The sequence below is a fragment of the Haliotis rufescens genome, unplaced genomic scaffold (assembly GCF_023055435.1).
Source record: "Haliotis rufescens isolate VD_foot unplaced genomic scaffold, xgHalRufe1.0.p SCAF_75, whole genome shotgun sequence".
Classification (NCBI taxonomy): Eukaryota; Metazoa; Mollusca; class Gastropoda; order Lepetellida; family Haliotidae; genus Haliotis; species Haliotis rufescens.
Window position 1 is genome coordinate 794,968 of NW_025964367.1, and position 12,964 is coordinate 807,931.

General features: G+C 40.5%; 1 protein-coding gene across 1 annotated transcript; it reads left to right on the top strand.

Moving 5' to 3' along the window:
- Positions 1-844: 844 nt before the first annotated feature.
- On the top strand, positions 845-7,682 carry LOC124150617 (baculoviral IAP repeat-containing protein 7-B-like). The gene is made up of 3 exons (XM_046522575.2): positions 845-1,976; positions 2,738-3,902; positions 5,059-7,682. The coding sequence occupies exons 1-2, from the start codon at positions 1,063-1,065 to the stop codon at positions 3,453-3,455; spliced, it is 1,632 nt and encodes a 543-aa protein (XP_046378531.2). The 5' UTR covers positions 845-1,062; the 3' UTR covers positions 3,456-3,902; positions 5,059-7,682.
- The last annotated feature ends 5,282 nt before the right edge of the window (positions 7,683-12,964 follow it).

The window sequence follows — 12,964 nt, forward strand, 5'->3', positions numbered from 1 at the left end:
CAAATAGTGCGGATATTACTCATGTCGACATAGCTTCTGGTGGAGTCTGTGCGGATGTGAACCGCTGTGGTTTTAAGATATTAGATATTTCGCTTCGAATGTTATTTAGGCTTTTCCTGTGATTGTCGAAATGTTATTTATCGCATTTATTATTAAGAGAAGTTGAGCATTTTGTAAATAAGAGCGACAAAACCCATTTCCAAATCATACGAAATCTCTACTAGAAAACCCAATGTACGATATCGAATAAATCATGAGCCTGGGTTTATGATCACTGTCAATTAGTGATGATGCCAGGTGTTCGTGAAACAATCCTTCTGTCGCTGAACAATTTTCAACACGAACACGAGTCTGTGTTATATTAGCAATGTGTTTATCTGGACGAGTTCACTTGGAAAGGTAACATCAAGAATAACAGAGATTATTTCCTACAAACGTGGTAACTGTTTCAGTGTGTATTACAATCAAACCCAACAGGTATACTATACAACCAAAATGAACATGATTTAAAGTGGGAGGTGTAAATATTTACACAGCAGATGTAATTCAAAATGTGGGATCTGTTTCAGCACAAAATCAAAGATGAAAGCATTGATACATACATACATAAGTACATTCGATGTCATTCGACATCCCACATTTCAGATTGGGTTTCAATTACGCAATAGCACCGGTGATTTCCAAATTTCAACTCACTCGCGACTTCACCCTAATCCACCCGACCTTGCGTCAACTTACACGATTGCGTCATTCAGGAAACACGTGGTGCTTAGTCACGACTGTACGTAATACAAAGTCTATTGTTCGTTATAAGTACATATACAGCATGACTACAGCAAGTAGTCGGGACCAAACAGTAAGTTCGTTATATCCGTCAGTTCGTTATAAGCGTGTGCGTTATAACCGTAGTTTACTGTACTTGTGAAACCGCTGATAATCCCCCCGAGCAATATAAGGCGGAAGCTCATTCTGTCCACGCACACACATCAGTGACGAAGCAGCTGTACTAGCGAGCGGACTGAGAGAGCGTTTGATCTTACTTACAGCAAAATACAGCGAGAAATGGAGGTTATGAATAACATAGTACCACGACTTATGGTGGATACACTACCATCGCGGGATCTACCTGACTGTGTAGACGATGATGTCGAGACAACGGCCTCGCATATGGAGATAATGAAGTCGGAGGAGAACAGACTGGCGTCGTTCAATGACTGGCCCGCGAACATGTCACAACAACCTCGGGATCTGGCTCAAGCAGGTTTGTTTTACACACACACTGACGATCGTGTTCAGTGTCCCTTTTGTTACGGCGTATTGAAAAAATGGCTGCCAAGTGACTCACCATTATCCGAACATTCTAGACATTTTCCACAGTGTCGTTTTATTCGTGGTTTGAATGTCGGTAATATTCCTAGAATGTCGTTAAATATGCCGCCATTGAATCAGTTGTCTCATGTCAATACTACAGTTTATAGACCTTCGCCGTCTTCGCCTGTTAATATCATACCGCCCCATAATACTTGTATTGTTACTGGGAGTGAATATAATACTGGGAGTGGCTATAATACTAGGAGTGTATATAATACTGGGACCGGCTGTAATACTGGGAATGGCTGTAATACAGGAGCTGTGCACATACATCATATTGTAAGCCCTAATAGAATCCCAGATGATGCAGACTTAACAAAGGAGGATAACAGACTAGCAACTTATACAGACTGGCCGAAAAGCTTGCACCAAACGCCCGAACAGTTGGCCAGAGCCGGGCTGTATTTCTTCCCGAGCGAGGAGAAGCCGGACAGAGTGAAGTGTGCCTACTGCCATGGCAAGTTATATAACTGGCAAGCAGGGGATGACCCGTGGATGGAGCATGCCAAATGTTTTCCGACCTGCCGATACATCACACTGTGTCTAGGAGCAGACATTATTAGAGATCTACAGACTCCAAGCCACGCTGCCAGCTCAAGTAGAAAGTAAGTATTAAATGGTTTGGCAAGAAGTGGTATCCCACTTTCCGTTTCCAAATACGTGCCGTACGTCACTCTAACGGCTAGTTTCCATATGGCTTCGTTATAATCAGATTAGATGAGCAGCATGAGTCCGGACTAGTACAAGCAGCAACGCTCACACACACGTGCATGCACGTGGCTATATAAGTGCAATAACCCCCATTAAATCCCATTTCACATCACCTTATAACAAGGGATATCATGGTAATATATCCTTATAAGCACAAATATGAACACTGAAGAATACGTTGGAAGTATTCCGGAAACGTCATATAAAATCGAATTTGCTTATCACTCCACGGAATTAAAAAAAATACCAAAAAAGCTAAGCAACGTAAACAGTACGGAATATTTAAAAAATCTGTAAGGAAATGAAAAAAGTTACCGTGTGGCGTAAACGCCCCCGACTAAGGAGTTTAGAATAATGAGACACGCGATACGCACTGGTTTGTCACGGGTTTCATAGGCGACTAAAATAACATTTTACAGAAAACTGATAACATAGCAATACATCATTTGTATTCCAACTACATTTGCATGTACAGCTTCAGCTTGTTACGAATTGTCACCAAATATGGATGGGTAATGTGATATTCAAACGTATGACGCATGTATATTATCGTTTACTGAATGGTAATATTATACATGTTATCTTTGCGAAATGAATTCCATTGTTAAATAGAGCTATAGATATCGTTAACCTGATCTAATTGATTTTGTTCCAGTGTTGGCGGAGAGACACGGGTATCCTCACCATCTACAACCGTAACACAAACCAACCGTCCTGTAGAGACGACTGCATCAACCGTGCCATCTTCAACACGTCCTGTGAACATGAACACCAGAACCCCAGAGACACGCACTGACGACCTTCACGTATACCTGCGAAGCGAACCAGTACAAGCGGTATTAGAGATGGGTTTTGGGGAAGATCTCGTTACACAGACTGTGGAACAGTGCTTGCGAGAACGATCCGGAGATTTACCCCATGCAGCTGAGCTTGCCTCAATGGTGATGGCTTTAGAGGAAACACCAGCTGCAGCTGCAGCTGCAGCTGTTCCCGTGCGAGCTCCGACGCCTCTACAGAGATTGATCGCAGCTGGGGGTAGACAGACTCATACCATCCCTGCCACACCTGAAACAAGTAGGGTATCAACTGGAGGTGACCAGGCATATAATACAAATAAACTTAATACATCACATCATGCAACTGGACCGACATGGACACATTACAGAGATCCTGCCCTTAATCCAGCGATAATTCGAGAGGAGAACACTCGACTCAAAGACAAATATCTGTGCAAGGTTTGTTTTGAGAATCAGGTAAGGGTGACCTTCACGCCTTGTGGCCACTTGGCTTGTTGTGGACCCTGCTCCATGGCAATGTCAGAGTGCCCTATCTGCAGAACAGCGATTTCTGGATGTGTGCGTACATTCTTCTAATCCATGTTCTTCGCACAAAGTCAGGCTGGTCTGTGAAACTCCTGTATCTCCATCCACAAGATCAGACGCTGACAAGCTGCATAGAGGGTAGAAGGCAAGCAGCGGAGGATGACGTATGGAAATCTAAAGTTAAAAACAACGAAAAGATAAAGAGAGGGAAAGTCGTTCACATGATTAGAAAGGGAATGAAAGAATGAGATATCCAGAACATGAAACTAAGGAAGGACTTGTAAACCAGAACAAAGAACTACGTGTTAAACGTTGTAAACAATGAGGAAAAGCAAGTAATACAGGAGAAAAAAAAATGAAACACGCTGGCACAATGATGCAAAAGTACCTTGAGATGAATATATTATGGAGACAGGGGACAACCCAGTTGAAGCACCATCAACCTTGAATCACACACAGCACAGAAGACCGAGGTCTGGCAGCCTTCCCAGAAAGATGGTAAGATGACGTGGAAAGTTCCATAACGTGAAATAACAATTGCAAAACACACACACACACACACACACACACACACACACACACACACACACACACACACACACACACACACACAAACACACAGAGACAGAGAGAACCCTGCTGCTATGTACTGTTTGTATTGTCAGCAAACATCGTTCTAGTTGTATTATATTCACAAGAGAAACAAGCAAAGTGATCTAGCGAGGTTGATTGATCAAACCAATTATGAAATTAATGACATGACAAGTTGGTTTCAAAGGGGTTTGGAAGAGACAGTATCAAGACATTTTACTTAATTTTATAGTGTTCGATGTAGTTTTTTTAGGCAAAGGTTAGTTTTGCATAACCAAACATAGGCTATGTAGTAAAATGGTTCAAATTGAGTTGACTAATATACAAGTATTTGCAATGTCTAGAAACACACAAACTTTGAAACAAACATTCTGTGTGTATGTTTAATTTTGTGGATTATATCTTGCACCGAACCATAAAAATAATGGTAATACTTTATATAGGAATATTAGTAGTTTTAGAAAACGGTTTACTTGTAAAGACGTGTACATGCACGAAATGCATCACGGCATAGTGTGTTGTGAACATGACGTGTGTGTGACAGGTGTTTCATTATATCAACCTGCCAACACACACGCTCCATTAATATTTCATTATATATATGCATGTTAACAACAGACACCCAGCCTGTGGTGGCATGTGACATCTCGCTGAGCTGGGACAGGGCAAAATAATGTAAATGAGGTTATTTTCATATTGTTGTATAACGACATGGGTTGTATAAAACGGTCTGTGAATGTATACAAAATGTAATACTGGGATGAACTAACGGGTCAACTGTACAATATTGTATTGAATTCAGTTGTATTCTTATCACAGGCCATAGTTTAAATCAAATATACCTGATATGTCCGACAAAAAACAATACACATTGCTTGAAAAATATAAATTTGAAAACCCAACGACGCGGAAGATGTTATGATTAAGCAAACAATAATATGTTTCGAGCTAGGTTACAACAACATTATTTGTTTGTTTGTTGTTTACCTCCGCACTCGGCAACACTCCGGTTATACCCAACAACCTTACATTATGTTTATGATATATATTCTTTTCATTACAGATCCGTATGGTGAAGCATTGGCTGTCAGAGATGCGGGGTTTCACATACAATACACGCAGACATTAACATAATCACGGAAGTCGGTAAAGATATAAGACACGGTACGGTGGAGATATGATCCTGACACACGTGACAAGGAAACGTTACATTTTGAGTAATCACAAGACCTGTCGTGTTGAATTCCTAGTGACAAACAGCCATCACGTTACTCACGAGGAGGTGACTACCGTTTTTTTATATACCACATGATATTATTTATTTGTAAATCCCGACATGTGTGCAATATTGGACTTTCGACTCTGAACTTGTCACATGCTTTCACACTTCACAATAACCCGCTTGCACTTTGCGTCTTAAGTGCCTAGTCTTTGTTCTCCATATATATAGTCAACTGTGTCCCCAGTGACACGTTTTCCCCACGTCTGTTAGTCAACTGTGACTTTAAATCTGTGTGATAAATTTTAGCAATTTCTATAAGTCAACTGTGTCTTGATTGAAACAAAACTGTCCATGTAAGTCAACTGCATGTGCCTTTATTGATACATTTTCTCAAATTGTATTAGTCAACTGTGTCTTCATTGATCCATTTTCTCAAAATCTATTAGTCAACTGTGTCTTCATTGATCCATTTTCTCAAATTCTATGAGTCAACTGTGTCTTCATTTATTCCTTTTCCCAAATTGTTCATTTCTACGTTAGTTTCTAAAATGACACTTACATATATTATTATGTTAATGGGCCTTTTACACCCACGAGTTTCATATCGCCTAATAAAGATAGATAAAATTGATATTAGTCAGGAGTCACAGTTAATATTTCACGACAGGAAACTGGTGCTGGCGTAATGAGATAATTCGCAGTATCAGTACTGTACTGTTTATCCATGTTTATCAATATGTTGCATAATTGATATTGATATTGTGATTGATATTCAAACAATGGGAGTCGGGGAATCTCAAATAGTGGGCATTAAAGATTTGCTTTAACAACAGATCGTGTATATATTTCACTGCATTATTTTTACCAGGTTTACATTGAGGAGTAGAATACGATCCGTTCAATATTTATACTATCTAATCAATAGCTTGGTATAGTATTGTATCTGATATGAAGGCACCTGTACCCGGCGATGTATAGCTGTACATGTTTACAGTCACGTCTCAACTACAACGAAAATGTACAGTTCTTTCACTCTGTAAATAGATATACCGACCACGCTAACAGATTGAAATAAATGTAAAAACTAAAAATTCTCATTTGTGACGCTATACATCAGTAATCATGTAAATATGCTCGGGAAGGGCTACCGTCGTGAAAACGTGTGCCCAATCCTTTTCCTTGGGAATAAAATATGTTTGAATCAAATACAGTCCCGTAAAAACGTGTATACTGTCTGATAATTCCACAAATAAGGACTATTAAATGTTTTTAACAAATTCTAAAATCTTTATTTTACTAGAATATGAGGTTTATATATCGACCTCCTACACGGTTGTGTAATCTACAGGAAAACCACAACGTTAACATTAAGTATGAGCACAAGGAAACTCTATTTTATCCAGTTTAACAAGTTTGTTTGAAATACAACCGAGCTTACGCCCCATTACATGGCTGCTTTACAAGTATTCCCAAGTGTGACGATGTATTTGATGGGTGTTTCCAGGTTATACAGCTTGAATTACCCATCTGTACACGTTTCATCTGAAGGCGTACACACCGCCAAATGCGTGACGTATTGTGTGGACTTAGACCAGCCTAGTAATACAATTGTACATGTATTTAAGATGTATTTTCCATGTATGTCGCAATTCCCGATGCAGTGACTCCCTTCAAGGTTTGTCTATCCGGAACCTCCATCAATCAGATTACGAGAATACAGGATAACTGGAGTTGACCCAGTTTCATTGATATCATCCCAACGCGGGAAGGAAATTCATATGATGTATATAGTGCATGATAGCATTTCCCTGAGGAAATTGGTGCTTGAGGGAACTTGGTCGTGGGCAAATAACTAGGAACTTTAACACACATGGATACCCACATACATTGTTTTTAAGACTATCTTCCAAGTGAAATACAACATTATCAAATCAATCATATAGTAACCCGGAAACCGGTTTATTCGCAGGAAGGACCCTACGAAGTCGTGCGATTTCTTCTCGAAATCAGTCATGCAAGTGTCTTGCTTAATCCGGATTAAGAGGGGGGTCGTCTCCAAAGCAAAGATCAAATATTCACGGTTCACTAAGTTCGATGTGTTCTTACAAAGTCGACCTGAGCGTATACATTGATGTACATCGCGGTTAAAAAAAAAGCATTTGCTTGACTGGACCTCAGAGGTTGTGATATGCAGACACCAAAGGCTGGACCTTCTGGAATATTGCTCAACATAAAGATTGACGTCAAGTGGAAGTCAATCTCTTGTTATACAGCCATGTGGAGTTTTGCATGCATACAATAAACTTGAAGGGTTATTCACATTGGACGAACCATTTGAAATGTAGTTAAAAAGAACAGTCAGATAAACTCATTCCAATCATTAAAATGCTTTCTGAAGCTCAAAAGGAATTCCGAGCTGATTTGCTTGTCACTCAATTCGTGTCCCACGCCCAGCGATGACACCAGTATTGTATGTGTTGACAAAGGCGAACATATCGAAGTATTTGCGAATTTTTCAATGTTTGAAATGGAGCATGTTTACAGCTTTCCACATGCTAATAACATTCAAAAGAATCATAACCGCGAATAAATGTGAAAGTTTGACTTCAAGTTTCGCACGCATTTTCCTTGTGTTGTATACAATAGTGTAACTTTTGAATGTGACCAGAAACCTTCGGTATATATATAAAAATACTGGCTGTCCAGTTGTGATTCGGTCGCTTTACGGTCCCGATGATCTCTATGACACCAATGAATATGCGTAATATAACCACCAACACTGCTCACCAGAGTGTGTGTTTGGGCCTAGAAGAGGAGAGTGACCTGAGCCTGGAGTGTGTTTTGGGCCTAGTAGAGGAGAGTGACCTGAGCCTGGAGTGTGTGTTTGGGCCTAGAAGAGGAGAGTGACCTGAGCCTGGAGTGTGTGTTTGGGCCTAGAAGAGGAGAGTGACCTGAGCCTGGAGTGTGTGTTTGGGCCTAGTAGAGGAGAGTGACCTGAGCCTGGAGTGTGTGTTTGGGCCTAGAAGAGGAGAGTGACCTGAGCCTGGAGTGTGTGTTTGGGCCTAGTAGAGGAGAGTGACCTGAGCCTGGAGTGTGTGTTTGGGCCTAGTAGAGGAGAGTGACCTGAGCCTGGAGTGTGTGTTTGGGCCTAGAAGAGGAGAGTGACCTGAGCCTGGAGTGTGTGTTTGGGCCTAGAAGAGGAGAGTGACCTGAGCCTGGAGTGTGTGTTTTGGGCCTAGTAGAGGAGAGTGACCTGAGCCTGGAGTGTGTGTGTTGGGCCTAGTAGAGGAGAGTGACCTGAGCCTGGAGTGTGTGTGTTGGGCCTAGTAGAGGAGAGTGACCTGAGCCTGGAGTGTGTGTGTTTGGGCCTAGAAGAGGAGAGTGACCTGAGCCTGGAGTGTGTGTTTGGGCCTAGAAGAGGAGAGTGACCTGAGCCTGGAGTGTGTGTTTGGGCCTAGAAGAGGAGAGTGACCTGAGCCTGGAGTGTGTGTTTGGGCCTAGTAGAGGAGAGTGACCTGACCTGAGCCTGGAGTGTGTGTTTGGGCCTAGTAGAGGAGAGTGACCTGAGCCTGGAGTGTGTGTTTTTGGCCGAGTCGAGGAGAGTGACCTGAGCCAAGGATCAAATCATTCTATATTGAAGTTTTGGGGGATTAATTTGAACCTGCTACACCGGCACCACCCACTCGATGCCAGATTATATAAACACGAACAGTGGACAAACAATAATGGAATACAGGGACCTAGAATCCAATCTCGTGGACATTTCCCTGGAAGCAATCCAAAATATTTTCCTTTTACACCTCGGTTTCGGGATAAAACTTGAAAGCAAACAAAATAGTATTCGGAATATTCTTCATTAAATGTTACACTAGAAAGTGAAGGGCCAGGGTCAGCATCGACATGCACTGCAACACTTCCCATATTACAACCTGCAGTTTAACACAGAGCTAAACTAAGTTCCGTTTGTATGATGTGTGACGTATGTATGAGGTGAAAAGGGTTTCGGGTCGAGTTCCTGATTATTTCATTTGTCCATGTCTGGTGTCCGCCGCCGTGATATTGCTGGAATATTGCTAAAAACGGCGTAAAACCATACTCACTCACTCATGCAGCACACTCTAAAATATACAATAAAGGTATACTATTTTGGATCACAAGAAGTAACGAAATGGAAATTGTCAATTCGCGGCAGCTAAGTCGTTCAGTTTCACAATCACCATGTCGTAATTAACCGATAACTGAGGCGTAGTAACCCTATAACTGTGACGTTACGAGATACGTATGTAACGATATCGTTGATATCCAATATCAAAGTCGTAATTAGGTGACACAAGAGCTACGTCGCAGAAACGATTTATCTTCATTTTAAGTATATCAAAATATGTAAGTACTATTTCGTAAATACGCGATAGTAAAATCGCACTGACTTCCCTACGTAGGACGCATTTTAAATCTCTCAAACCTGTTCCATCATTTGGCAACTAGTATCTAAGATATTTATATGAGAACTTCGTTGCTTTGATTGTTTATTAAACTGTATGTGTATATTTTAACCAGCGTCATGCTACCTTTGCTAAAGAATTGTTTAATCAAAGTTACAACATTCAAAGCGTCAGTACACCTTTCATAAAGTTTTATGGTAGATATGTCGAGGACATTTACCAATTTGATGCTTCGGTGCCCAAAATGATGGCCAATGCATTTACTTGTTTTACTTGTATCATGTGTTCATATATTAATTGAGTTGCCTTTGCACGTGTTTGTGATGGGTTTCACCAGCCAAACACTGGTGCTAAATGCATCCCACAGATTAACTGAACCATATACTAATAGTTCGCAACACAAAGCAAGCAGAAGAAATTCTAAATAATAATTCTCATGACACACGCACAAAGTAGAACACTGAAATATTAGGCAAGGAACAAAAGGGCGAACCAAACACAAGCTGTTATAACAATAATGTTTCAAAGACATTGAATCATTAAGCTTGATAACGGTGTAGCAAATCCACCGAAACGTCGCTATATGCAAAAAAAAACAGAAATTACTATCCATAAAATGGCATGTTTTCTTACTTAATCAACTTCTAGAAAGGCAATCCAACAGTAAATTGAATCATGTTACACTGACGTTCTTTAACAAATTGCAAACAAAATTAGGAAGGTTTAAAAAAAACAAGATCCCCATATACAGAGTAATGTGCGAGGAAAATGTTGAAATTGATACGTGGTTGATATGCCATGGACTACACAACATCTTGTCTTGGGACAACTTTTAGTAAGGTCAGTTTGAAAAAGAAATTCAAAGCAAATTTGGAAAATACACCCAGTTTACAGCTGCCCAGCTAGAAAACTGAATCAACACTACTGCAAAATGAATGCAATCCATCATGTTTGTTCTTGTGAAAAGTTGTTAACCACTTCGTCAAAGTCAATATCAAGATCTCTGTGGAAATGAAGCAGTGCTAGTACATTAAGCCACACGGTTACCATTGTTGACCTGAGATATGATTTGACACGTCTCAATGCAGTAGCAGGAGATTCTGGCAATGTGACAAGTGTTTTGAAGGTAACATGAATATTTGGATAGAGAAAGTCTTTTGCAAATGTTGCTCATAGCCACGATTGTTTCTCCCGTGCTGGGACATATTGTCAGCGTGCTTTCTAGCGCCTGATTTCAACAGTTTGTTGCTCGGGTGTATAGTGTTGTCAATGAGTATAGTTCAATGAGCTGTCTGAATATTCTCCTGCCTATATGATGAGAATATGGAGTGAACTAGGCACGAATACTGTATTTCAAAACGGCCGTTGGGACAACTCAGCATCTGTGACATTTGCCGGGACATATGACCAAGCACGATATAGTGACGATTTCTCTTCCAGTACATTTCTGAAGTTGATCCAGTGGCATTGCCGCGCACCACTTGATGTCCTACACACCTTGGCATAGTAGGATCAATGTCATATCTATTTGATAAATCGTAGACATCTTTGGATAGCTCTTCCCGTACAGTGATGCCTTCACGAATTTGTCTCTAAGAACTGATGACAACTGAGGCCTCGCTTGAGGCTCGAATGAGATCAGTGGTTGCCGACTACAGCATGAGCGGTTGCTGGACTGTGTATTCGATGATGTGCTGTGTAACAACAAGGCCTATGGTGAAATCCAATGATTGAATGATCATCTATATACGCCACCATCCTGTTTTACGGCCGTAAGAATATGAACGAATATGAACAACTTGCCCAGCGTGTTTCACAAATTTTAATTATCTTTCTTCAGGCATGTTCATTCGGTTCCAATTCTTCATTGAGAGCCACGAGGCGTGTTACGGAATATGAAAAGGCACAAGCAATGTATTGAACAGCTGACATGATCATGAGACGTACAAATCGTCAGGATACTGACGTCCACTAATAACCTGAGTGACCACTCTTTTTTGAGACACGATCATAACCCTGACCCTTATGAAGTCTTTGTTAGCACCGTATTTGTCTAATCCGAACACAAAAACGGGTGCCCAGAAGCTGCCTCAATGTTCAAATATGCTGTAAACTACTCAGTTACACGTGTCCTACATGGACCCTTCAACCAACCATAAAAAATCCTAGGTTGAAATTTGGTCGCAATGAAATCAAAATGGGGTTATGGATGTCAGAGCCGGGCGCCGTTATGACTTAGCATTGAACTGTGGGTAGGAGAGTGAGACCCATCCGTGACAGAAGCTTTGCAGAACGTTTACTTCAAATTGTGTTTAAATCATAGGGAAGTGTGTTTTTAATCTTGCCTGGGGTTTCAAAGTTCCAATGCGTATGCGCAACAAAAGACAAAAACAAGACATTGTGTTTCTGCTGCAGGAAGGACGTTGAAATTGGTACGTTTGGGAAAAGTGCACTAAAGTCTCAAAGACAAAGCAGTCGTCACCAGACACAACTGACAGTCATTGTTGTGATTAAATTGAACCCTGTATAAACCATTTGTAAACAATTGTGTAACACTTCTTTATGCACAGGGTGATACACCAAGAAGTGGAAACATTTAATTACATTATGTATTATTTTATTATTATATTTCAGTTTTAACATTGCTTTTTGATTTCCTTTATTGGTGTGTGGGACATTCAAATTTCAAATTGAAAACACTTGCTCTTCTTGCCACGTCGAACGCCAATGAACATGGCTAGGTTATTGTCGATAACAGTAGGTACTATCTTGGAAGAGACTTGACCATATAGTCTTGTCTTTTTAAGTTGTTTGTCAGGCATATTTCCATCCTATGTACAACTGGGGCAGTGTCAAAATATATGTCGTCACATTATTGGAACCAGATACTGAGAATGTCGCAATGGCTCGGAATATAATCGGAATCGTACAATCGACTCTACTTTTCAGCAGAGACTTGTTATGAATATGGAAAACTTTTTGTCGATATTAAAATCTATATACACAGATAGTACGTGTAGTAATGATTGAAGGCGGACGTGGCGACAAGGAGGAACACTTCACGATTAAGGTTTAATCGCCTGTATTCTGAAATCACTGAGGATAATGGTGGCCCAAAATGGACGTGGAAACGATTTCGACATGTTTGAGTTATTTGAGTATTATACGTTTTCATTCGAACTAAACTAGTGTCCAAAAGAAACGATACCACCTGTTTGCAACGCCATAAAAGAAAAACTAAACAATGCAGAAGTTTAGGATTGGTGTTATGCTTTTGAGAAATCCTTTCACAACATCTGTACAAA